Here is a 27,317-nt window from a genome sequence, read left to right as displayed (position 1 = left end):
GTGGGGGCTGTCACACTGAAGGCTCTGTCCCCAAAAGTTCTCATTCTTGTGTGAGGGATGGAGAGCTGACCCGTGCCTGAGGATCTAAGGTTCCGGGGCTGTGTGTAAGGGTGGAGGAGGTCAGATAAATACTGAGGAGCCAGGGCGTTGAGGGATTTGTAGGTGAGGAGGAGGATTTTGTAGGTGATGCGGGACTTGACCGGGAGCCAGTGGAGGTGGATGAGGGTGGGGGTGATGTGCTGCCAGGGCTTGGTGCGGGTGAGAACCCTGGCAGCCGAGTTTTGCACATACTGGAGCCTGTCCAGGGCTTTGCTGGGAACCCCGGACAGAACTCCATTGCAGTAGTCCAAACGGGAGGTGACGAAAGCGTGGATGAGGGTTTCTGCCACAGAGTCAGAGAGTGATTGCCGGAGACGTGAGATGTTTTTGAGGTGGAAGAAGGCGGATTTGGTGATGAACCTGATATGAGACTGGAATGATAGTGTTGGGTCCAGGATGACACCCAGGTTGCGGACTTCCGAGGATGGGGAGAAGGAACAGCCGTCGACGTCCAGGTGGAGATCTCCAACCTTCCGGAGCAGGGCCTTGGGAGCCACAACCATGAGCTCGGTTTTGTTGCTGTTGAGTTTTAGGAAGTTAGATGACATCCAGATTTTTATTGCATGTAGGCAGTTTACAAGTGACTGTGGGGGTAGCTGGGTGGATGGTTTGGTGCTGAGATATAGTTGTGTGTCGTCAGCATATGAATGAAAGCTGAGACCGTGGTGGCGGATGATCTGACCAAGGGGGAGCATGTAGATGGTGAAGAGGAGGGGTCCCAGCACAGAGCCTTGAGGTACGCCATGGTTGACTGGGGCCGGGGTGGAACTGGAGTCTCTGATGGTGACAAACTGTTTTCTGTTTGTGAGGTAGGACTGAAACCAGGAGAGAGCTGAACCGGTGAGGCCAAGGTAGTCAGATAGGCGGGTGAGGAGGATGGTGTGGGAGACTGTGTCGAAGGCAGCTGAGAGGTCCAGGAGGATGAGGATGCTGATGTGACCAGAATCTGCAGCGATGAGGAGGTCATTTGTGATTTTGATGAGGGTGGTCTCTGTGCTGTGGTGTGGTCTGAAGCCAGATTGAAACGTTTCGTAGAGCTCATGGTTGGCCATATGTTGATGGAGTTGGGCGGCCACTGCTCTTTCCAGAATTTTACTCAGGAAAGGAAGGTTGGAGATCGGTCGGTAGTTGTTGCTGTCATCCCGGTCCAGACCTGGCTTTTTGAGGATGGGAGTGACTGATGCCATCTTGAGGCTGTTGGGTACAAGACCAGATGCCAAGGAGGAGTTGATGATGTTCACCATAATGGGGCACAGGGCAGGTAGGCACGCCTTGACCAAGGCTGTGGGCATGGGGTCCAGAGAACAGGTGGAGGCTTTGGCCTTAGTGACCAACTTTGCGACCTGAGGAGCACATACAGGGGAGAAGAAGGAGAGGGAGCACTGAGGCAGGTGAACATCCAAGGGAGCCACGCCCAGTGGCTGAGGTGTGTGTGGAGGGAGGTGGGCAGGCACCAGGAGCTGCTGATGGATGGACTCGACTTTGTCCTGGAAAAAGTCCAGGAACTTAGTGCAGAGGTCGGGGGCACCTGAGGGGAGGGGGGGGTCGAGGGGGCGAAGGAGCCGGTTGATGGTGGAGAACAGCAGTCTGGGGTGGTTTTGTTGGTTGGTAATGAGGGTGGAGTAGTACTGTGTTTTGGCCTGGGAGAGAGCTACTTTGTAGGCCCTCACATGCTCTTTATAAGCCTCAAGGTGGACAGTGAGGCCAGATCTTTTGTAGCGCCTCTCCAGTTGACGGCCGGTGGACTTCTGGGTGCGGAGTTCAGTGGTGAACCAGGGGGCGGGACGGGTATAGGAGACAGTCCGGGTTATATATATCTATATATCTATCTATCTATCTATCTATATATATATATATATATATAAAATATTGTTCCAACTAAGTTCAGTTGGCTGTTGCCTACGCTCTATGGGTGTAACATGTGCAACATCAACAACAGACCCATTCACAGGTTGTAAAGCACCATATGGGTTTGGTTATATTTTCAGCTGGTGGATGTAGATATATAGATATAGATTAAATTGCTGGCAGACTACATCCACTGAGGCAGACGAAATGGCAGGTGAAATGTACGGTTTTATGGTTCTTTTGTCTATTTCATCACAGTCCAATAAAAACAGTCTGTCTTTTACAGTGAAAAGATTAAATAGAAACAAACATTTCAAAGAAGCCTTAATGAAGGCAGGGCAAGACATATGGAAGAATGAAAATGCCTAAATAAAAAACAAATCAAACACAGAAATAAAATAAAATACAATACACATTTTTATATGCATTTCCTATTAATGAATGCATTTATTATGTCATAAATAAAAGGAAACATATGATAAAAGGACATTTATTCAGGATTTGTGACAGGAATTTTCCATGCCACATTCAAATCTAAACAAAGTTAAGAGGTTTATTGCATTTCAGTAGATCTGCCAATAATAATGAATAATAAATGCATACATGAAAAGGAACTACATGATTTTTTTTTCAATTTGGCATTTTGGACTCGGCAGTAAGTAGCTTAATTACTCAAAATATATGGTGAATAAAAATGGTAACCATATTTTCAAGACAGAGCAATAACATAGGCTATAAAACAAAACTGAACATGCTGTATCCACGGCGGGCAGCTGTGATACATCTGTGTCCTAAAATAATCAATCTATCCATGATTCAGCCACGTCAATCCCACCAGAACATAATCAGCCCCCCAAAAATATTCTGAATTGATCTGCCGTTTCGTTATAAATCGTTTTTTCTTTTCTATTTTTGGGTCTCTAATCAAAGGTTAAGCAGTTTTGCTCAGGGAAAATGTCAAATGGTGTAATCCTTTTTTAGCAGTGCAATCCTCTCAGCACGATGACGTTCTGTGGCCTGTCTGATGGATCAGTGACTGGCAGCATAGAGATCACTCTACGTATCCTAAAACTCTGTCTGTATTGTAGGTTAGTTGAATAATGTGCAGGTATTGTTAGTTCTAAAGCGGCGGAAAGCCCTGCTAACCTTTTCTGCAGGCATTTAACAGAAAAATACTCCTACTGCTACTACTTATGCTGACATTTAAGGGACTGTTTTTCATCACTGGAGTGATAATATGTTCTGGTAGCTTTATATGTAAAAGAATAGTTTGAGATTTGGCGAAATACACTTATTTGATTTCTTGCTAAGAGTTAGATGAGAAGACCAATACCCTTGTAATATCTGTATTGTAATAAATGTGAAGGTAAAGTCAGCAGCTGGTTAGTTTAGCACAGCACAGAGGTTTTCAGCGTGAGAGACAGGCCTCCCCAGGGGGCTCCAAACAGTTTCAGGGGAGGTTCAGTGAACATTACTGATCAAAAGAAGATCACATAAAATAGCCTACATGTGTGTGATTTATTTAACAGATAGTCCAGGGAATTTTACTGTTTTTCCTACTTCCACAGAGTCAGACACGAACAATACCTTAGGACAGACCTTTTTTATGTATGTAGTATTGGCTTTGTCGAGGGGAGGCCCACATTCTCAGCCTTAAAGCCAGCTGGATTATGGACCAGGCCAGTGGGGCCAGTGCCTCCAAGCCTTAGGCCGCACGCGGTGCCTGGCCCAAGACTTGCAAAGGAATTTGAAACTCAGTGCAATCAGTGCGCACAGTGGGTGTGAGCTAAACTCTAAGGCCCCCGGAACCCCTCAGCGGTTACAATGTGAAGACTCCCAGGCCCCTCTGTGTTTAGGGCGCTCTCACAAGCCATAGTCCATTTGGTTAGTACAATTCAGAGTGAAATTGATACTTTTGGTTTGTTTTCTATTTAGTCTTGTTCGCTTTCACAGTTCATAAATCAAAGCGGACCAAATAAAAAAACATTTGCTGGAAGAATAAAGGAGCAAATTTATCTTTTTCGTTTCAAGAGCTGCCACTTCTATGTAGGGAATTGGTTTGTTCACTTTGACTCGGCACTGATCTACTGTGCACATCACAAACGCCTTCTCCTCCAGTTTATGGCTTTATAAACTCTATTTTTTTGTGGACTTTATTCAGTATATTCTGTACGTTCTCTTTGGCCCACATGTGAAGCAAACATCGGACTGCTGCAGAAGTCCAGGTCAGTCCTCGCCCTAGCACAGGCAGCCTGCATTTAGGTCCACTTGGAAGAAATCACATCTCACAAGTGGTCACGGACCGGTTGTTTTGGTCCGCACCAGAGTACGATTACTGCATTAACAACTGTCCAAATGAACTGCACCAGAGTTTGATTAAAGCGGACTAAATGGTCCTTTAAGCAGGCAGTCTTTCCAAATTTTTGAATGGCATTTACATTATTTTCTGTGACATTCCGATTGTTGAATTCGACGATTACTCTTTTCCTATTTCAATTACAAGAACTAAAGCACAATAAAACCGTAAACCAAAACCATATTCTCTCTCTCGCTGTAATGAATACCATCAGTGTAAGGCTCACGGTGTTCAAACGAGACTACTGTATGACCTTAAATGTTCCTCTCTGACACAGATCCAACATACTATGGCTTCAAAAGGCATTTTAATTACAGACAGGCTACTATTATGGCTCAAGTCTTGTGAAATGCAACCCTGTACTATTGTTTCTCTGCTTCTGAGATGGGAACTGTGAAGAGTTCCTGCTGTGCTGGCTGATGACCAACAGATGGCGACACAGACTGTGTCTGTTAATTCCCAGGCTAATCACTTGATTATTTGCACCTTTTCATTAGTTAGAGTGAATCATCATTTATGTGCTTAGTTTGAGATTTATATTATAAGTGCCAGTTCCTTGTCCTCTTGTCAAACTTCCTGTGAGTTTCTGCCTTGAGGTATTTACTGTACTGTTCTGCCCCAATGAATGCTCATCTGGGAAAGGGTTGTTGGTATTCATCATGCCCAAGTTGGCACAGATACTGTGAGAAAGGAGAGATTTCTTCATCTCTGCATTGTTTCATGACAAGCCACAAAAACCTGGTAGTGATGATATAATTTCATCCCCAACTAGAATATTATTATTGCGCATTACCCGCTCAAAACACTGTCAGTGGTTGATCAGATCATAGATATGAAAGAAAAACAAACATGTTGCTGGTGACGACAGACCGAGAACAGATGAACCAGATTAATATTTTCTATAACTACATCCAAATCATTTTGATCTCCTCATCCTCTCAGCTGTAAATTGGACCGGCAGTGATGCAGGGTGACGTAAGCACAAAAGAAGCATCGCCACACACCCGTTACGCAATCAGCAAGTGAGTTATCTTAATTGAAACCAATGCAAGTGGAATCATTCGTAATCCAACATTAGACATGCAACAGTCAGAGTGACAACTCAAAATATGAGTTGGGCATAAAACATGGGAGGCAAATGGCGTAACAATAGATTGATTTGTCACATAATGTTTTATTGATTTTATAGACGGCATATACAAGCCTCCGTGGATTGGAAATGACCTGCAGGTTTTACTGTAACAGGGAAGATGAAGTAGAGATAATCTGCTACAACAAAATTACACCACAACCAACATTTACAAACAGGCCTTCGAGAGCCAAATAGAGATTTCAGAAATGTTTACATTGGAGCTAGTTGAAAGCCTGGTGCATCTCATACTAAAGGTGCCTTGTGCACCGGTATCAAAAATGCTGCGGGCCACTGCCCAAGCGTCTGTATTCGGTATTTAAAGGCGACTGAATTGTATTTTGAGGAAAAAGGCTAATAGCCCCACAACTAATAACACTGACGACCATTCGATCAAGTGGATATATTCACCTGACATCAAAACAGATCAGTTCAGACATCTCAAGTTATAATTTAGTACTGTATTATCATCACATCGTCATCGTGATGTTGAAAACAAATAAAGACATAGTGCATTATGTTTTATGCATTAGTCTTGCTTTTATTAGACAAATAGCATTTATTTCCTGCATATTTAATTTATTAGCCGCAAGACACAAACAGTTTTTCTTTTTTATCTCACGGAGAACAGCCAAAGAGTTTTGTCAGCATCGCAGCAGATGCGACATCTGGAGAGCGAGAGCGGTGTGATTGTGAGCCTTCATCTTCCTCAAATTCTGTCCAAAGGAGATGACCTTTCCTCCTTGTCAACAATCCGAAGACACATCTCCGCTGTTTGACATGATGGTTTGAATTTCAGAATTAATTTCCTGCAAATGGTTTCCAGACCCAGAGCAAACAAACCAGAAGGTTTGACAGACTTTGTCACTCTTGGCAACACAATAAATATCACAATAACAAAATCAAAGCAACACACAGTGTTGTATCGAGCTGTGGTTGCATGGAACTCAACATCTAACAGCCTTACACTTGTAACCACTTTTTGTACATTTATTTTTGTATAGGAATATGTTGTAAAATTTCCCTCTGCATGTATATTCAGTGTTTATGAATTTAGTGTTTATTAATATATAAGTGGATATGAATAAGAATATGTATAGTAATATGTTTTCAGGAATATATTGTTAGTTATACTTTAAGTGTCTTATCTGCTTTCATGTTTTGTGTGGACCTCAGGAAGAGAAGCTGATGTTCTGCATCAGCGTTTGGGGATACTAATAAAATCCTAAATATTCTAGTACATATATATTATAGCATGACGAATCTGTACTATGCTTCAATATTTTTAGCTTGATATATATCTTTTTTTTTTGGTTACTAATGTATGTAGAGCATGGTATTTTAATATTTAAGCATTTGTTACTATTTGATTTTGGACCATATATTTTTCGTATTTTTTTTTTTGACAATTTACTACAAGACTGCAATAAAGGAGTCATTATTATATAAAATCAATAGTCTCCAAATCAACACTGGTCATTAAAAAAAAATGTTACAAAACTGTATTTTCCATTCATATTTATTTTCTATGCAAAACCAAAAACGACGTATCATTTCTCCAAAGACAGCACTAACCAACTACGGCCCATAGTCTGAAAATCCTCAAACAGCAATTTCTACCAATTAATACTTATAATAATACTCTGAATCCCTCAGAGAAATTTGTTGATGATAAAAATATTACCAAAGCTAGAATAGTTACAATACTGTACTCTGCTACTTTCCTCTGCAGTACTATACATTAATCCTAAAAAAAACTGAGCAAATTGAGCTGAAAGTCTTTTATCTAAAGAGTTTATTTACCCTCTACAGCATCGAAATAAATACTTTACATTAAAACAATAAAAAGTAACAAGAATGAATTGTATTTCCCCCGAAAAAACATTGTGGATATGTTGTGAGATACTACTAAAATCAGGAGAGCAGGTTTGGCTCACAGAATGCAGCCCAGGCAAAAAAAAAAGAAAAGATTTCATGCACTGGTCAATTTTGAGATTTTGGGATATTTAGCTTCCATAACAAGTCTTTTTTCAGACTAGTGGAAAGAAAACATCTAAAAATACACATTTAGGTCTTTATTTTAATACTTTGTCTGTTTGCATCAGTAGATTTCTCCGAAATGTACCAAATGTGAGCATTAGATAATGTTAATAATAATGCGCAGAAAACCTGTAATACAAAAAAATAATTGTCTTAATGTAAGTAAACGAGTTGTTTCTCAGCCAGAAATCTCCACTTCAGCAGCACTTATACACCAAACTCTCCAGTTTCATTCCCATCTATGTATATTCTGGAGATTTCTACAGAGGAGTTTGTTCATATATTATTCATAGCCTAACACATTACACAGTGTACCTTTAAACATGTGGTTTAAGTCAACCTCCCAATCTTATCTATGACTGTTTTGCAAGACTCTCTCCCTCATCCGCTGTCAGTGCAGACGCAGCTCCCTTATATATATATTATATATTTACAGAATGATGTCGAGATGCATTTGAGAAGGGAATCTTGGAAACTGTGAAGACATTTTCCTGACAATATCTTGAAATTGAAGGAGAGTTATGAATGTTGAACTATTGTTAAAGGCGACTGAATTGTATTTTGAGGAAAAAGGCAATTAACCCCACCACTAATAATACTGACGTCCATTCGATCAAGTAGATATATTCACCTGACATCAAAACAGATCAGTTCAGACATCTCAAAATATAATTTAGTACTGTATTATCATCGTCATCGTGATGTTGAAAACAAATAAAGACATCAATCTTGCTTTTATTAGAGACGTAGCATTTAATTTCCTGCACATATAATTTATTAGCTGCAAGACACATATTTCTTTTTTATTACGCGGCTGTGTTGAATACTCAATTCTGATTGGTCAATCACAGCGTTTTGCAATCTGTTATTTCTTTATAGCAGACCGTTGCTATGTATAGCAGACCGTTGCTATGGGCGCAGCTCTGATGTTGGACACTGGCGAACCATTTTGTATCAAATGATTGATTTCTTAAGTAAGTAGCCGTTTGATAAGCGGGATAATGTGCAGCTAGCAGGTCATTGTTGTGTAAGAAACCCCTTCAGGGCGATGAGAAACCCCGACGCGAAAGGCATCGCTCTTTCGAGCTTTCTTTCACAACAATGACCGGCTCGCTGTACATTATCCCTTATTTATCTCATGGAGAACAGCCAAAGAGTTTCGTCTATATTGCAGCAGATGGGGCATCTGGAGAGCGAGAGCGGTGTGATAGTGAGCCTTCATCTCCATAAAAAGAATATGGATTGCGTGTCAGTGCATATTGCACTGAAGCGTAACAGCTCCTAACTGATTTATGTCAAGTGCATATACTCGTAACTGCTCAGGTCAAGAGAGTAAGAGGTTTGGAAAGGTTTTTTCAGCACCAGACCAACAGATGGCTTCAGAGAACATGATGTGCACTGATAGGAGGTACAAAAAATAAAAAACTCCACTGACTGGTGGCTATTTCCCAAATGTTAACTGCATTGCGGAGCCGATTTAAATCAGTCTCAGACATCCAAATATCAACGTTTTGATAATGGGACATTTGACTCAAAATGAGGCAGCCTTGTAATTAGGTTACATCAATTGGCCAAGACATTATACTCAGACTTAATCAAATGTACAGTTCCTTGGCTGACTGTTGGCCTATAGGCCTATAGAGCTTTAGCCAAATTGAATAAGAGAGGTTAGAGACATTTTGGTTTGGGATAAACACACAAACCACAAACAATACCCTATGTTGATTCCAGCCAGGGGTTCATTGTTGCAGCATGCCTGTTTGATGCATATCTGTGGCCAAATTAAATTTTTTTTTTAGCTATAATATATCACTATCAAAAAAAGGGGTCTGCATGAATTTCCGTCATCTCTTGTGACATTGAAACAGAAATCTCTCTGTAGGTCTCTGAGGGTTAATCATCAACACTAAACATAACACCAGGCTATTGACACACATGGTTTGTATGTTGAGATGCAGTGGGAGTGACCATCTTGTGCAAAGTAATATCTGTGCATACTGAGCTATGAGGCTTCAATGATGTCGCTTCTATCACGGTGCCACATGTGGCGCGAGAGGATGAGCCTTCAAAAGAAACACTGGATGGTGACCCTACAAGAGGTTTTCTACCCTGCTCTAGCAGCTGTGGGGATCCCCTGTAAGTACATCAAACTACTGTTTAATGATGCTGTTAATTTAAGTGGTGACAGTATTTGTTCTTAGGGAGATGCCTTTGTTGACACAAATCTTTTCCTCAGCCAATATCATCACCTTTCTGATCATCTGGAGGAGGAACTGCATGCTCTCCAGATCCAGCACCTTCTACCTGATGGCCATTTCTGTGGCTGACACCCTCGTTCTGGTTTTCATTGTGGTTCTTGAGCTTTCTGTTAAGTACCACCAGCAGGAGCCGTTTTGGAGTTACGAGCCCTGGTGCAGCTTGAGGGACATTTTTAGCTACGGAGCGTACAACGCCTCAACGTGGCAGGTGGTTGTGTTTACAGTGGAACGTTTTGTCGCAATCCACACGTGGAAAATGAAGGCTAAAATCTGCACTCGGAGATGTGCAGCATGGACTACAACGTCCGTTTTCCTCTTCAGTCATCTTTTTGCCATTCCTTACTACTGGTCTAATGCCTCAGTCCACGAGAACAACCAGACCAGATGTATTTACAAACCAGAGGCCCCGACTCAGTTCATTCACACCCTGGTTGGGCTTCAAACGCTGCAAGCCTACATATTCCCCTTCCTCATCATCCTCACACTTAACGGGTTGACTCTGCGCCTGATCTCTCTCAGCAATCGGGTTCACGTCGCAGTCGATTTGACTTCCAGGGTCAACAAGGTCACGCCCCTGCTGCGCTCGTGGAAGAGGAAATCTGTGGTGCTTCTGGTGACTGTGTCCATGACTTTCGTGCTGTTGTCCGTCACCCGTGCTATAACTCAGATCATCCTCCGCACGACTCACTTGTACAGCCTGGATCGTAATGATTACAACCTCCGGATAAATATAGCAGCAGACACTGGCACCATGCTGAGCCTGAGCAACGCGGCAGCTAACATGTACCTGTATGTTTGCACCCAGACTAAGTTTCGCCAGGAGTTCTTTGCCTGCGCCAGACAGGTGTCTTTCTACTGCAAAAAAAAGCTCTAGCCAGAAAAAACCCCCTAATAAACACAATTACAGCCATGTTGTCCTTGAGGAAGTTTGTACAGATGCACTTTCCCGGTGTCAAGGAACAGAGGAAATGATTTCATGACAGTCATAACCGGTTAATGACTCTCATGGCTCTCAGAAGACAACGAGGCCTTTAATTGAACTCCATAAAACACTATTTAATTTTCTTTATTACTGTGTTTTGCTCATTCTGTCCATCTATTAAAGAAAGGCGATGGCCTTTCCTCCATGTCAACAACCGTGACACACATCTCCAGTGTTTGACATGGCGGTTTAAATTTCAGAATTAATTTCCTGCAAATGGTTTCCAGACCCAGAGCAAACAAACCAGAAGGTTTGACTGACTTGACAGCCATTGTCTCTCTTGGCAACACAGTAATATCACAATAACAAAACCAAAGCAACACAGCACAGTGTTGTATTGAGCTATGGCTGCATGGAGCTCACTTCCAGCTCAGATTTCTAAAGCACACAATAAAGCTTTAAAAACCAAGTGAAACAACACCCAACAGCCTGTAACACCTTTTTATACATCTTTTTGTACAAAGTGGATATGTTGTAAGATTTCACTGTATGTATATTCAGTGTTGAATTTAGTGTTTATTAATATATACAGACGTAGGCAAAGTTGTTGGTAACGTTCCGTTAAAGAGAGAAAAACCCACAATGGTCACTGAAATAACTTGAAACTGACAAAAGTAATAATAAATAAAAATTTACTGAAAATTAACTAATGAAAATCAGATATTGTTTTTGAATTGTGGTTCAACAGAATCATTTTAAAAAACAAACTAATGAAACTGGCCAGGACAAAAATGATGGTACCCCTAGAAAAGATGTAAAATAATGTGACCATAGGGACATATTAAACTAAGGTGTGTCCTGTAATTAGCATCACAGGTATCTTCAAACTTGTAATCAGTCAGTCTGCCTATTTAAAGGGTGAAAAGTAGTCACTGTGCTGTTTGGCATCATGGTGTGTACCACACTGAACATGGACCACAGAAAGCTAAGGAGAGAGTTGTCTCAGGAGATCAGAAAGAACATTATAGACCTTCATGTTAAAGGTAAAGGCTATAAGACCATCTCCAAGCAGCTTGATGTTCCTGTGACTACAGCTGCACATATTATTCAGAAGTTTAAGGTCCATGGGACTGTAGCCAACCTCCCTGGACGTGGCCGCAAGGGGAAAATTGATGACATATTGAAGAGACGGATAATACGAATGGTAACCAAAGAGCCCAGAACAACTTCCAAAGAGATTAGAGGTGAACTCCAAGGTCAGGGTACATCAGTGTCAGATCGCACCATCCGTCACTGTTTGAGCCAAAGTGGACTTAATGGAAGACGACCCAGGAGGACGCCAAATCATAAAAAAGCGAGACTGGAATTTTCCAAAATGCATATTGACAAGCCACAAAGCTTCTGGGAGAATGTCCTTTGGACAGATGAGACAAAACTGGAGCTTTTTGGCAAGTCACATCAGCTCTATGTTCACAGACGCAAAAATGAAGCATCCAAAGAAAAGAACACTGTACCTAATGTGAAACATGGAGGAGGCTAGGTTATGTTATGGGGCTGCTTTGTTGCATCTGGCACAGGGTGTCTTGAATCTGTGCAGGGTACAATGAAATCTCAAGACTATCAAGGCATTCTGGAGCGAAATGTGCTGCCCAGTGTCAGAAAGCTTGGTCTCAGTTGCAGGTCATGGGTCCTCAAACAGGATAATGACCCAAAACACAGCTAAAAACACCCAAGAATGGCTAAGAACAAAACATTGGACTATTCTGAAGTGGCCTTCTATGAGCCCTGATCTAAATCCTATTGAACATCTGTGGAAGGAGCTGAAACATGCAGTCTGGAGAAGGCACCCTTCAAACCTGAGACAGCTGGAGCAGTTTGCTCACGAGGAGTGGGCCAACATACCTGTCAACAGGTGCAGAAGTCTCATTGAGAGTTACAGAAATCACTTGATTGCAGTGATTGCCTCAAAAGGTTGTGCAACAAAATATTAAGTTAATGTTACCATCATTTTTGTCTAGGCCAGTTTCATTAGTTTGTTTTTTTAAATGATTCTGCTGAACCATAATTCAAAAACAATATCTGATTTTCATTAGTTAATTTTCAGTGAATTTTTATTTATTATTACTTTTGTCAGTTTCAAGTTATTTCAGTGACCATTGTGGGTTTTTCTCTCTTTAACGGAACGTTACCAACAACTTTGCCTACGTCTGTAAGTGGATATGAATATGTATAGTAATATGTTTACAGGAATATATTGTTAGTTACACTTTTCTGGTTGTAATAACATTTGGTTGTTTTGTCTTATCTGTTTTCATGTTTTTATATTTTCTGTTGACCCCAGAATGAGTATCTGATGTTCTGCATCAGCTAATGGGGATCCTAATAAAGTCATAAATCCTAAATATTCTACTACAAATGTATCATGACAAATCTGTACTATGCTTCAATATTTTTAGCTTTTTTTTTTTTTTAGGTGGATACAAACATAACGTATGTAAAGGAATAATATTCTAATATTTAAGCATTTGTTACTATTTGATTTAGGAACATATATGGATGATATTTCGCATATCTTTTTCCTATTCTTCTTTGATACCAATCTAACCTGCATGTCTTTGGACTGTGGTGGGAAGCCAGAGAACCCAGAGAAAACCCACGCTAACACTGGGACAACATGCAAACTATGTCCTCTGTGACAAAGGTCTATTGCAAACACCATTAATCGACACCACACAACGGCAGCCTCAAGAGGAGGTTTGCAAATGAGCTTCCCCAGTTTGACAGACATAAAATAAATTATGTAAACAAGGTAATTTTAATGACGGAAATGCAGTGGAAGATTTATGAACAGTCACTTCCTGAAGGGACAGAAGGTAATGAGGTAAGGAACTCGAAGATGTCCGACCTCCCACTAGAAAGTTTACAATGAAACGCCACTCAAACTTGGAGTTCCTACTTGTGAACTTGGGGCTAATCCATCTACCTGTACTTCTCGAAGAAGCAGTTGTCTGACGTCACATAACAACGGAAGCGCACATTGCTAATGGTAAACCATCCACTAAAAGGCAACGTTAAGTATATTTGCCTGTATTTAATTAAAATAATACATACTATAATATAGTAAAACCTGTTCTGCGTGTAAATTGATGTCAAAATATGTTGCTTTGTTATTAGGTAGCTGGTTACGGTAAACAATCTCAGTGTTATCATCTCTGAACAAAGGTTATTCAGTAAAATGTTAGAAATGCCAGAAAAATGTGTAGGCTGCACTGCTGAGAGTTCCTTTGGGTGTACACTACCCAAAAAGACATCAGTTTGTCAGTCATGGTTTTTGTTTACACGTTGGCGTCGTGAACCTGAAACGCTTGGAGGTTGTAAGTTGGAAATTACAATTGGGAAAATTACAACCTCTGCATTGTCTGGAAGGCAGCGTTACTCTGGCACCAAAGTTCTTGCTTTAACACAGAAACGAAACCTAATACCTAAGAATTTGCCTTGTAGGATGCAACTATGAAAACAGTCTTGCAGAAAGCCAACAACACAGTGCAGAGTAATTACTGAAAGCCATGGAGAGACTGGCAGAAAGTCTCATGGAGCGAAAGTCTAAATTTGAAGTTTTAGCTTTATAAATATGCCAGGATTTAAGAAGAAGAGTTAGTATTAACACTCATGCCAGCTGAAAGCCTTCTGTGAAAATACCTGATACTTCCTGATGATGTTGTAGTTCCATCTTTACTACACTGTACTCTACAGTCTGACTGATATTCAACTCTAGCATCTTTTAGGAGAACATCAACTGTAAATTAAAATAAGTATAGTAGAGTATTTAGTGTATAGAGAATACAAATAGAGGGATTTTTAATGTGCAGGACAAATGAAGTTGGTAGTAGGCTACTTTTATTCAGTCCTGAGACGTATCTTCAGGTATTCCTTTCAGGCTGCATACACCCCAGCAGCCACTATCAATGAGGTGAAACCCAGGGGAAAAAAAGTCTGCACACTCTCCACACCACTTGCTCCTGCTTGTTAAAGGGATAGTTTGGGTGTTTTGAAGTGGGGTTGTATGAGATACTTATCCATGGTCAGTGTATTAGCTACAGTAGATGACGGTCGGCTTGGAGAAACAGACAGGAGTTACCGACACTGGAGCAAAACATTACCATGTGGTGGACGGGGCCGGCAGCAAAACATATTTTAGCTACCTAAAAGAAAGGCTCACCTAATAAAAAATAAATAAAAAATCAACATATTAAGTATTAAGTATATGCTATATTCAGAATATTTTCTGACAAGGAACTGAACTGAAAGTGAAACTTACCTACACTGTTTTTGTCACTGGAGTCTGGCTGCTTTGAAGAGAGAATATATATAAAGTTTCACTTTCAGTTCCCCGTCAGAAACAGCTATCGGACGACAATGTAAAGTGGTGAAAATATTCTTAATATAGCGTATACTTAAACTGATATTGACTTTTTTTTAGGTGGCTAAAATGCGTTTTGCTGCCGGCTCCACAGCAGTACACTGCTTTGCTCCCCTGTCGGTACTCCTGTTGGTTTCTACAAGCTCCCCACCTCAAAACAGTCATTGGTATGAGTGCTTTGTAATAACTGAAGGAGACTCAGATGAGTGTATCAGATCTTCTCTCATCCGGACTGCAGTGGCTGAACAGTAAAAATACTTTAGTAAGAAAATCAAAGAGAAACTATTGGCTAAAAGTGAGGGGGACAAAAATAGGATTTCAAAAAGTGAGGGGGACATGACCCCCCATCCTCAGTGGAATTATGCCCTTAAGAATAAAGATAAATCTTGATTGTCTTCAGGGAAACAATTGGCACAAATTCCATTTTTTACCAGAGCATCATCATCAAAAACACCACAAACGTGATAAAGGGAAACAAATGTGCAGATGGAACACCAGATTGGTCACCACAGACATGTGACCTCAACATAACTCAGGCTGTATAATTGGACACAGCCTCGGTTTGAGTCCATCACCAGAAAAAGAAGAAGGAATAAAACCTTGACAAAAACAACGGCAAAATGTGTGAGGAGCTTCAAGGAACTTACCACAGGAGAAATATAAAAAAGCCCTTTGGTGTGGTGACGTGAAATACGGTCGCCTTGAATTCTAAGGAACACCGCACAATATACTGGCTTGTTACTCTTTATTGTATCCATGTTTTCTTGTTTACTGCAGTGTTTCGAGCCAACAAAAACTAAGTCAGGGGTCCTGACCTTACTACCAATCCTCAACCGTTTCAGTGGAGCTTCCAGGTGCAAATGTGGAAATGAAGGTTAAGAGTGGCTGTATGGAGGTGACCAACTGGCTCTGGACTTAAGGCAGACACCACGAAACGCAACGCCCCCGGTTTGGCACCAGCTCTGGATATTTTAAACATCATTCCCCGTCATCTCTCCACTGTCGGCTGTCTAAATGTCACAAAATGTCCATAATTATATATAGAAACCACTTCATCCACAAACTACAACATTCAACAAAATGTCAAAAGCTGAACACTAAATACAGTCACATCAACAGGCGACACGTTTTTAAGAGAGCACCATGTGATAAAATGATTAAAGTGATTAAATACATTTGGGTTGTTAAAAATGTGTTATTTCCCTTTTAACAAAAAATCCCATAACTTTGGAGAAATTAAGTCAAATAATTTTAGAAATGTTTTTTTGGATGCAGCATTAAACTGGGTAAACACATCTATCAGTTTCACTGAATGTTTGATGGATTTGAAAATCTAAACCTTTTAAAAGTAGTGGAAACTTTCTCCTCACCATCAGGAACTAATCAGCTTTCTGGGAAACAATGCTGGTTTGGTTTAAACAATCCTATCAGTGATCTTAATCTAATATCTCTGGGAGCCAAATCAGAACAACAAAAGACAACAGAGCGCCGTCATTCAGCCTTCAGAAGAGGACAGTAAATCCCTTTTATTACACGAGTGGCCGACAGTTGGTTGTTGTTGGTTGTTGACAGTAAATGGCTGGTATAGCAGGTTGAAATGTTACTTCTTTTTTCCACCCTTTGGAGCTTTGTCTATTCCTTGGATGTACTTGCGAGGGATTTGATAATGATCTAAAATTGAAATAAGATGTTAGACAAATTGAATTTATTAGTACAAATAAAGCAATTGAGAGAAATTGTAAGATACTTGAAGTGTCATTAAGCTTCAAACCTAGCAGCAAATTGCCAACTTGATGAATCTGATTTCCTTGGATCTGGACCAGGACTTTGTCCTTGGACCCGGGGATGGGCTGTAAGACGGAGCTGGCCTGGACTCTGCGCTGCAAAGCAGTTGCCACGACGGCAGGATCCAAACCGTACAGTTCCAGGTTCTTTATTAGAGTCACCTACAGGTAGCATACGGAGACAATTAGAGCTGGGACAATGAAGCTAAATTGAATAAGCCGTGGTGGAACAACCTAAAAAAACATTTGGAACAACTAACTTAATCAGACACGTAATACATTATATTGTAATTCATTCCCATGCATGCGGCCAAAAGTAGTCGCAGTGACTGGCTCTTCTGCCAACAGCACGGGGTCTCTCCTCTGGCGCTGTGTGCAATCAGTAGGTGTGGGGCAGGCACACCTCTGATTCTTCTGATATATATGAACATACAATTTAATTTTTCATTAAAAGAAAAGTCACACAAATGTTTGTGCGTTTTATTAACTAAAGTTCATAAAAAAAATCTGAATTGACAAAAATTGGAATCGGCAAGAAAATCGCAATTGGTGAATCTCTACCAATAAGTAACAAGATGCGCTCAGTACATATATCACCTAATTTATCATTTTCAGATTGTAACGCCTGGGACAGAGTGGGCACGTCAGCAGCACATGTCGGCTGCTTCGCTGTGATACTATAATACAGTGTCAACAAAGCTGCTAGTATGGCTGTAGACTCTTGTTAAACTCTCATATATATCAGTATTGGTAGAAAGCAGTTTAAGATATTGTAGTAAAAGTTGTCACCTTCTTATTGGAGCCTCGAGAAGCCACCGAGATGTCTATGGGTTCAATGTGGCCCTTCTTTCTTATGGGTGCATGTCCGGGGAACACAATTTGATAGCACACCTGCATTTTTGCCAACGTCCTGCAAAAATGAGTTGGCATTGTTTAACCTACACCAAAAGTTAGATGATGAGAGATGGAGACCGACAGGGATACTATTGAATAAGGTAGTAATGTAAAGCATATGATCACCAAACCATCAGGCAAACTTAAGCTGTATTATACTTCGTTCATTTGACATAGAGAGCAACTATGTGAAGGTTTGCACTTCAAATGTCTTTTCTTTTTTTTTTTTAAACCTGGATCACAAAATATTAATGCTTCAAAAGGAGATCTTCTTCATTTACCCAAAATAATAATGACTGCACTGGAAAAGATTTTGCTAGATCACAAAACGGGATTTGTCTTGTTTTACTGTAAAGAAAAACTGTCCAAGCTGACCAATCACAGTTCTTGTTGGCTCCATGTGCTATCTCTGTAGCCTCCAAGGTGTATTTAAACATGTTTTGCATGCCAGCACAGTGGAGCTACAGAGCCTCTGCAACACCTTGATCATCATCCTGCAATGATGATGCTGACCGTCTCCCCCTACAGTGTATTCACATGTTGGTATAATGGATCAATTCATATATTTTTCCTTAATCAATTGTTAATCTATAAAAATCCACAGAATGCATATACTATATAAAGAATAAGAAAACAAAAATCAGTCTTTACCTGCTGAAGAGGTCATCCCACTTGAGAGACTCGACCTCCTGGTACTCCGATTTCTCCAGCAGGCAGTCACACAGAGTAGGGTCTATGGTCACGTAACTGTTAAAGAGGGGAGCAAACTTTGAAAAAAAAGCACATTGTGCAGTGGACGGATGGCACTTAACAGGAAACATGCTGCCTTGTTAAGCTGTGCCAGCAGCATGGCAGATTTTATTTAATTTCTCCCTTCACTCATTATCAATTTGTTTTGCATCAGAAGAGGCACGATTTTCAGGACTTAAAAGGGAAACATGGCATGTCTCCTCTGTTTCAGAGTCACATTTTAAGCATTTCAGTCAATTATAACAACATCACGTGGTCTGGGGTCAGCTCTGTATGGGTGGCCATTAGGGCTGCCCTTTTACCACTGCACCCAGTTATGTGCCTTCAGTGTTGTTTGATTATGGAGCTTCCTGTCTACTCTGTGTGTGTGTGTGTGTCGCTCTGCTCGGTTAAACTGCCACACTGACAGCAGCACTTTGCACACAGCAGCGGAGAAAGACAGAGACCACAGGAAACACTTCAGCTCATAAAACCTCTCAACGATGTAACAACCGGGTCTATCCCAGGTCTTCAAATGCCTCTGCTTTGTATCACAAGGTTGTTAAAGGACGCCGAGGGGTGAGACACAGTGACGATATTTCATGACCTGGGAATTAGAACGGGCTGCAAAGAATGCACAGGCTGCACATCCTGCACGCTGCTATTGGTTGAGGGTAACACCCCCACGTGGGGCCCAAAGACGCTCAGAGGAGTCCCCAACACAGCAAAATAAGAAGAAAATACAGACAGAGGGCACAGGTCTCTGTAGAAACAGACACCACCACACACTTCTAGTGGATCATAAGAAATGATTGAGAGGGTTTATCTTTGTATCAGTCTATACAAAAAGTAGCAAAGGGAGTTAACAAGTTATAAAGTGTGTTCTTTGCTTTAGGCTGCTTTCTGCTGGTTAACTGAAATGTAAAAAGAATATATATATAAAACATATTCACTCCAGTAATATAATCAAATCTTACATTAAAGCATGTAGACAGTGCAGTAGCTACACATGTGGTGGGAGAATGCACTGTGCATGCAGAGCGTTGTCATTTTACTGAATTCCTATTTAATGTGATGTTGGCAAACTATCTGTACATGTGATGGAAGAGTCCGCTGATGAATGTAGTTAATGGTTACAATTCAATTAAATGGGCATGCTTTTAAACAAAACATGCCATAAGACCTAGGATAGCTTTTTTATGTGTATTTCCCCCCAAATAAGTTCACTATTAAACGCTTTTTAAGTTGAAATTATGCAAAGATTCCCAAATTCCCAAACTTAACTTCCCTTGGAAAATCTCCAGAAATTTCCCAACCCTAGTTCTGCCTCCTCTCAGGTCAGCTGACTACCACACAGTTTGATTGTGAGGTGGAAATCCATTAATGTATTCTTGAGATGTCTTCACAGGCAAACATCAAATGGAACAAAATCATAATTTTTACCAAACTCTCTTGGTTTTTAAGTATCAACTTACTTCTGATTATTTTCATCCACCAGTTCATTCTTCTTCACATACTCTGTGACAATATGTCTCGCTTCAGCAGGCTCCAGTATTGTTCCTTTCCTGTAGGGGCATTAAAGCACACATAAGTACCAGAATAAATGTGCATATGTGAGAAATGCACCAATTTATCTCCAGCTTACAGAGTTTAAAGACTTTTGTAATGCAATTCAAAAACAGAGACATAGAGTTAGCTGACCATTTTTATTACTTTATTTTAATGTATTTAAGGTTTATTTCTATAGGGACAAGTATATAGCCTGGACTAATGCCACATTCAAAAGCATTTATTGCATTTAATGACCGTCCTTACATGGACCAGTAAAATGCACGAAACTAAAAGAGACAATGAATCCAGTAAAAACCGCTGAAACATGAACAAAGCCAATAAAAGCGATCCCGTCCAGACATTTTGGAGACGTAAAAACACTCTGCTTGGAATACAACTTTAATTCTTAAAAGTACATCTGCTCCTTCTAGCTCATTGAAAAAGTCCAGAAAATATGAATTTGCAAATATGTTTAATTTCAAAAGTTTTAACTATTGGACACAAGATGTCTCCTACTTGGCTGTAAAGTCAATTTTTTTTCAGTTAAGTTCTAAAAATGTAAATTGGTAATTTAAGAAGCACATAATAGGAAATTAGCTCCCCAGTAATACAGTTATGTACAACACAGCCATATAGTCATAGAAGGAAAAGGTAGCATAGGTGTAAAGAAAATGAATAATGGCTCAATTGACCCTTCCCTAAGCCCTGATCAAAACGACAGTTTGTGAGAATCAAAGTCTGAATCAATTAAAAATATATATTACACCCAGCAAAGTGAAATCTTATAATTACACTTAAACGGAAGCGTTATTGACGTTACAGAGCTGTCCGTCAACGTCTGCTATGAACGTTGTCGTCACTACCGCATTGCATTATGGGATATTTATGCCGCCGTAGTGTCCAGCGTTGCATACTGTAATATTTCACCGGGAATAGAATGCAATTTGCGTACTATTGGTTTCATACTAAGGTTTCGGACTCACTAAAAATATCTCACATACTGTTTTAGCGTACTAAATAGCATGTTAGTATGGAGTTTTGGACGCAACCATACGCTGCAACAGTAAATTAATTGGTACACATTTTTTATGACTTTCACAGTATTTAAATAGCACTTAAAACCTGCTTTATGATAAAAAAAAGACATGAAAATCTCACTTTTCACAATATGGGACCTCCTCAAGAATTGTGTGTCATGGGAAAATTGTCTTATCCCCTCGTATGGAGGTCAGCTATAGATCAACCCTCCTGCAGTTGGTAGGGATTCGATGTTGCACTCGAATAACCATGAAACGGCTGGATGCTTGCGGATACACCAGCTTCAACTCTCCCTGCTACATACCCCTGCTGTCTGGGCCATGCAAATATGTGGATACGTTAAGAGTCAGGGTTAGGAAAATAAACACACCTCTTCTGTGCATCCAGAAAGAGAGGCTCCAGGCGAGTTGACACAGAGTACATAGTTGTGATCTCAGGAGGATGGTACGGAGGTTCTCCTTCCCCTCCATCCTGCACCGGAGCCGCTTCAACATCTGTCTCCTCGGGAACTTTGAAGTCACGCAGTCTTTAAAGTGTTAACGTAACAAAGAGGAAAGGCAAAAGGGTTAGTCAGTCTGAATGTGGGCGGGCTGCGAGTTTGACTCTCACCCAAGAATTTCTTTAAGTTGAGACACGACTTGGCTCACTTTCGATGTTTCCAGTCCACCTCCACAATGCTCTCAACACCCTTGGTCAGCTCTTTCACTCGCACAAGGTTATGCTGCTTCTGCATGGCCTGTAGAAACTTAGACAGCTGTGGGAAAAAACATTGAATAAATGTTTACAGATGGAGTTATAAATCAGTCTATTTATGTGTGTAAAATGTGCACATCCTGCACATCAACTATACCTTTTTATAGCTGGATTTCTTGATATCAAGTTGCTTTCCGCTTGGGCTGGAATAGTACAAGATGTTTTAGCACGAAATTTAATTCCTCATCAGAGCGTCTTAAAAGATGAACTGTACTTTACCAGCAGGAGAACATGTGGTTGCGAAGAAATGTACTTGTCAGCAGGGGGAGCTCCGACTTCTTCGCCTTGCTCTTGAGAGCATGAAGAAAACACTGCACCAGGAGGGCGTCCATCATCTCTGTGAAATCAGGGTATGACCTGGGTCACATCCTACTTCTCTCTGAACACACTCTCATTTTGCCACATCAGAAAATCTCGTCTCACTAAATTAACTCTGCAATCATTTAGTTAGTGAATGTCTCAGTTTGATTTGAATTTGGGATAATGGTACCTATGGAGCTTATTAAAAGTGGATTTGATACAACTGTAGTGGTCAGTACTTTAATAGATTGAAATAATTCCTTTAAATGACAAATAATAACAAATATGGCGGGGGGAGGTGTGACTAAATCTGGTACCTTGTGGCATTTTCTGGTCATCCTGGTTCCCCTCCTCTTCTTCATTACCTGACTTTTCCACATTCTCTTCCTCCTGCTCAGCCAGACTCAACTCCTCAACACCAGAACAGGCTTGATCTGTGACCGTTTCACCGGGACTCTGCTCCTCCTCCCCTACACACTTCTCAACCTCCTCCTCCTCTTCTTCTTCTACCTCATCTACCTCATATTCCTCTCCATTAGCCTCTTGTCCTTCACCCTCTGCATCTGGTATAGAAGGAGGACTTGACTTGTCACCAAAAGCCCTAAAAGAAGGGTAAAAGAAACACATGCAAAGTTTAGGGCTTCATGGCGAATCCTGTAAATGGCATCACAATTTGGGCTACAAATATTAGAACTTGCAGAGCACCAGCAAATGAACAATTTCTTTTTAGAGGGTTATTGAGCATAGTAAAAACAAGAAAAATGGATGGATGATCAGTACTGTGATCTCAATATTAGTGTATCATATTAATAGTTCAACAAATTAGGAAATACGATTATTAGCTTCCTTGCTGAGAGTGAGATGAGAAGATTGATTCCTCTCTTAGAAGCGCTATTAATCTTCTCATCTAACACTCGGCAAGAAAATGTCAAACTATCCCTTTAAACCAAAAATCAGCACACAAATGCATTATTGAAATCTGCAGGAAGATGGGAGTTACTCACCACAGATTATCCATGTACGCGTGGAGAACACACACTCCTCTCCCTTTCATGCCCGAACTGTGCATCTCTCCTCTGGACACTGCAGCAGTGCCAACTGCAACAGGAGCTCTGCAATCATCCAGGAGAACAGTGTCACACATAAATCTGTGAGGGAACATTAGACGTCTTTCCAAATCTTTTATGATAACATACCTATTGTTCACTAACGTAACAGAACAGCAGTCGCCCCACTTCACATCTGGGAGACCACTTGAAGGCACTACCACACCTGGCAGCATGAGATCTTTGGGGAGATACAGTATTTGTTACTTCATATCAATCTAAATGTACAGTATTAAAATTTTTTGCAGGTGTTGATCTTAGAAAAAGAAGCGTACCTGCCCCTCCAATCAACTTCTGAAGCACAGGAGGCCATGTCCTGAATGTTGGCAGGAGAGCAGGGTAGCGCCAAAGCACATATACTGAAGAATATAATATGACAGTTAATTAATGCACAGTCAAGTATAGTACTTAAGTCACTTTAAAAGAGCTTACAGTATTTATCCACTCAAACATCTCAACGTAACTTGATAGCCAGTTTATTACCTGTAGGATAAAGTCGTTTCTCTAGTTCAAAGAACAGTGGATTTTTGTGAAGAACATAAAGTGTTACGGAATCTCCCTTATGTGCATAAATCTTCACTACATTTAACTCCTCTTTGTTGGGGAGCAGCTCAGACAGCTCGCCAGCAGACAGGGAAGGAAAGGCTGCACATATGTCAGCTTTCAGCTTTCTCCTACAGGAAAAACAAAAGTCTCAGTTACTGGGTAATATCACACTAGCAAAGACTTCTTCTAGAGAGATGCATTTACATATTTGATGGATGCAATATTTTGAATAATCTTCATAAAAAAACCTGTTTTCTCTTTAAGTGAACACAGCCTTCTGCTGTTTTCAACCCACACTTTCCTCAAACTTAATAGCTTACTTAACCAGCAGGTTAACAGGTTGAAATGATTGATTGCATCTACTGTACTGTATGTGTATTTTCTTAAATTTCATTTCCCTCCCCCCCAATTGTGGCTTTCTAAGACAGGGCTTGCTTGTCAAAGAAATACAATTTTCCTCTGACAATGTAATGTGTATTTTGTCTGAGACTGTTGAATGTTAAATATTCACTCTCGGTGCACTGAAATTTTAATTTCCACACCCAGTCAGGGTGATCCTAATCGACAGGGCTGAGCAAACCAATAACCAGAAGTTGCTATTCTTAACATTACACTGAATAAGAATAAGAGAGTCTGTAACCAGTACTGTAACGGAGTATTTTAGAGATGATTCTGGAAGAACTATAACTGATATGGCTTTGCAGTGTCTTAAATAACAGCATGAACAAAAATCCCAAGATAATAATAAAACAATAAACAATTTCCTAGCTAAATATTGATATATTGTCTGCTGATACAGAGCAGATTTTGTCAGCTCAATTCAGGTGCTATGAGTAACTACAGCTAACAACTGATGTAAATCTGTATAGTTTTATGGACAAACATGAAGCTTAACTCTTAATTCTGACTTGTTCCAGCAACGTCAGGTGGGGTCTAAATATCTGGGCAGCCCTTTAAAGGGACTATTTGTAACTTTGTACGCGCATAAATGTAGCGGGTCGTCACGCATGCGCGCTCGCATATGCGCGTTCGCGTGTAGCCGCTGTACCCTCCTCCTCTGCCTGCTTGCCTTCACTCAGACAGCTCAGCTCGCTCCACCTCTAGACGTGAACGCGCGTTCACTACACACTGCAGAAGAGTTAGTTTAGCTCTGAGAATATCTAGTGAATGCACAGGGGACGTTTGTGCAGAAATAAATGCTGCAGCTCCTCCAGACCAACAGAGGTTTTCCGTGTCTTGTGAAGTGACGGAGCTCTACAGAGAGTTACGTTGTCTTCTCGTTACCGACCGGGTGCCGGTGTCTCCTCTGCTCTCTCTGGCTGCGGGCGGAGAGAGCAGGGAGACACGCTGGAGAGCCCCGCTGCATCAGCCTGCACTTAGGCAGGAAAAGCCAACACTAGGATCAGATCTAAATCATGTTCATGGAGAGACCTTCGTCTGGTCAGCTAACATTACTGCCAAGCAGCTGAAATATAGAGTGATATTGTGGTTTTAGCTGACTTGTGTCGCCTCACTGTTTTGAGTGATGCTCGTTCGGGTATATTGAGAGCGAGCAAGCGCGAGCCCGACGCTGACTTTCGTTGACTTCACGGCCACAGGTGTCGCTGTTAAGAAGCATTTCTGAAAGTTACAAATAGTCCCTTTAATTCTGACTTGTTCCAGCAACGTCAGGTGGGGTCTAAATAAACTGGGAAGCCCTTTAAAAGTTGAGCTTTTTGAGTTTATTTATTTATTTATTTTGCACAATTTAAGACTATACAACATAACAAACAAATAAATGAATAATATAAAGTGCAGGAAGAGGAAAAAAAACCACTGGGCTAATCTGAAGCCTCCACCTAGAGACAAGATTAATATAAAGAAATAATATGACTACATAATAGTGATAACAAAACAATTAGGACAAGATATATATATAATAACAACAATAACAATACAGTAAATATATATAAAAAGATAAGTATTAGTGTGTATGTTTGTGAGGAGGATATTGATTTAGATATCTATAAAGACTTCTTCAAACATTGTGAGTGTGAAAAAACAACGACATAAAAACAGATACATGGACAACATGAGGAGGAAAAGCAATTACAAATCAGCATTAAATGACCCTTTAAGTGACTTTTGAGACATTTGACAGATGAACAGTTTATTGATAGACGTGAAAGCTGCTCCATGAGTAGTTTTCAACACACCACTACTAAATGAAATGCCAGATACAGTAGGTAGGACTAAATGTCGACAGGCAGAGATGTGTGTTGAGCTGACAGCAGCTCTGACTCACCTGTCTGAGCCTTTGATTGCGGTGTTAGACTTCACACGAAACGGTCTGACAAACATCTTCTCTCAGGGAATAAACAGCCTCTGAGACTAGTTCAACAAGTTCTCCTCTGAGGTGATGTATCTGTGTTCATTATATCAGCACACAGAGTCTAACACAACGCCTCTGCACCGGAGAAACAGGCTCATATGTTCTCTAATGATAATGGCTTTACAGGAATCAGCTCCTCGCTGGAGTATGGTGGTACGACACATATTTATGTCCGACAGGAAACTGTACCGCGGCGACGTTAGTTCCGCAGACCGGACGACGCACAGATGAGCGCAGAGAGCGCAAGTGGTTATTATTATGATACGATAATACTATAATACTTTATTGTCAGACATGTCTGAAATTTGTTTTGCATCATCCATTTGCAACATCACAAAAATGAGAAAGACAAGAAACAAGGATACATACATTTAAACATTACAATCACAGAATATTCAGGGCCCTTCAACGCACATGTGGTCTGGGATTAGGCTCCATATTTAGTTTTAGGATACACTGGTGTACATAACAGAGTGCTTCAGTCTAACCTTAATAAATGGTGGAACCCTGTATCTCCGATTTGATGGTAACAATTCATATTCACTGTTCAAAACATAGTTGGGGTCAGAGACAATGATGTTTTAGCCAGCCTTAATATGTTATCATGATAGGCTGATTCATAGAATTTCTCAAGGGGTTGACCTACAATCTTGGAGCAGATTTTCATTTGGTGGAGCAGTTTTGACTTTAAAGTAGTGGACAAACTCTTGTACCATGTAGAATAACAATACTGTAGAACACTCATAGTCAAAAAAGTAAAAAAAAACAAAAGAAGAATTTGTTTACTCGCCCCAAACGAAAGTAAATTCTTTGTTTTGTCTTTTTACAGACAAATTCAATGTGGTCTTTCCAAGATAACAGATGATCTATCATTATGCCCAAATATTTATATGAAAATACCTGCTGGATTTTTTTGTTATGAATAACAATAGGAACTTTATGAGAGTCAGATGGTGAACCAAATACAATTTCTTCCGTTTTCTTTGTGTTAATCTTAAGAGCATTACTGTCACTCCACTCGACCATTTTGTTCACACCATGTTGGTGCAGCCCAGGGTTGTCCGAGTTACTTAACAGAGATATTAGAGCTGTATCATCAGAATACTTTAGAATGTATTGATTTGGTGTTTTTGTACGGCAGTCATTGCAGATGGTTTGTATGTTGCTACGCCG

The 27,317-nt window shown here is 40.5% G+C and overlaps 2 protein-coding genes across 3 annotated transcripts; one reads left to right on the top strand and one right to left on the bottom strand.

Annotated features, from left to right (window-relative positions):
- The first annotated feature begins 9,514 nt into the window (after positions 1–9,514).
- On the top strand, positions 9,515–10,604 carry LOC141771973 (putative G-protein coupled receptor 139). The gene is made up of 2 exons (XM_074642524.1): positions 9,515–9,608; positions 9,709–10,604. The coding sequence occupies exons 1-2, from the start codon at positions 9,515–9,517 to the stop codon at positions 10,602–10,604; spliced, it is 990 nt and encodes a 329-aa protein (XP_074498625.1).
- A 5,962-nt stretch (positions 10,605–16,566) lies between these two features.
- On the bottom strand, positions 16,567–26,308 carry eif2d (eukaryotic translation initiation factor 2D). 2 transcript variants are annotated; one of them, XM_074643993.1, is made up of 15 exons: positions 26,058–26,308; positions 23,711–23,901; positions 23,503–23,586; positions 23,318–23,408; positions 23,126–23,233; positions 22,439–22,722; positions 22,041–22,158; positions 21,919–21,964; positions 21,716–21,822; positions 21,439–21,594; positions 19,955–20,044; positions 18,402–18,497; positions 17,646–17,766; positions 16,844–17,018; positions 16,567–16,743 (listed from the first exon to the last, which is right to left on the bottom strand). In XM_074643993.1, exons 1-15 carry the CDS (start codon positions 26,111–26,113, stop codon positions 16,673–16,675), a joined length of 1,794 nt encoding a protein of 597 aa, XP_074500094.1. In that variant the 5' UTR covers positions 26,114–26,308; the 3' UTR covers positions 16,567–16,672. The 2 variants fall into 2 exon arrangements, with proteins under 2 accessions (XP_074500094.1, XP_074500096.1); XM_074643995.1 differs by having other exon boundaries at positions 22,487–22,722; positions 26,058–26,260.
- Between the last annotated feature and the right edge of the window lie 1,009 nt (positions 26,309–27,317).

The sequence above is a fragment of the Sebastes fasciatus genome, chromosome 8, assembly GCF_043250625.1.
Source record: "Sebastes fasciatus isolate fSebFas1 chromosome 8, fSebFas1.pri, whole genome shotgun sequence".
Lineage (NCBI taxonomy): Eukaryota > Metazoa > Chordata > Actinopteri > Perciformes > Sebastidae > Sebastes > Sebastes fasciatus.
Note: the sequence above shows the minus strand (reverse complement) of the source record. Positions and strands in the feature narration are given on the sequence as shown.

Bases quoted from the DNA above. Each gene is read 5' to 3' on its own strand.
- LOC141771973 (XM_074642524.1), top strand. From the start codon at position 9,515: ATGTGGCGCGAGAGGATGAGCCTTCAAAAGAAACACTGGATGGTGACC. The intron at 9,609-9,708 runs GTAAGTACATCA...TCTTTTCCTCAG, and splicing joins AGCAGCTGTGGGGATCCCCT to CCAATATCATCACCTTTCTG.
- eif2d (XM_074643993.1), bottom strand. From the start codon at position 26,113: ATGTTTGTCAGACCGTTTCGTGTGAAGTCTAACACCGCAATCAAAGGC. The intron at 23,902-26,057 runs GTGAGTCAGAGC...TTTTTCCTGTAG, and splicing joins GCAATCAAAGGCTCAGACAG to GAGAAAGCTGAAAGCTGACA. The intron at 23,409-23,502 runs GTACGCTTCTTT...ATCTCCCCAAAG, and splicing joins GAAGTTGATTGGAGGGGCAG to ATCTCATGCTGCCAGGTGTG.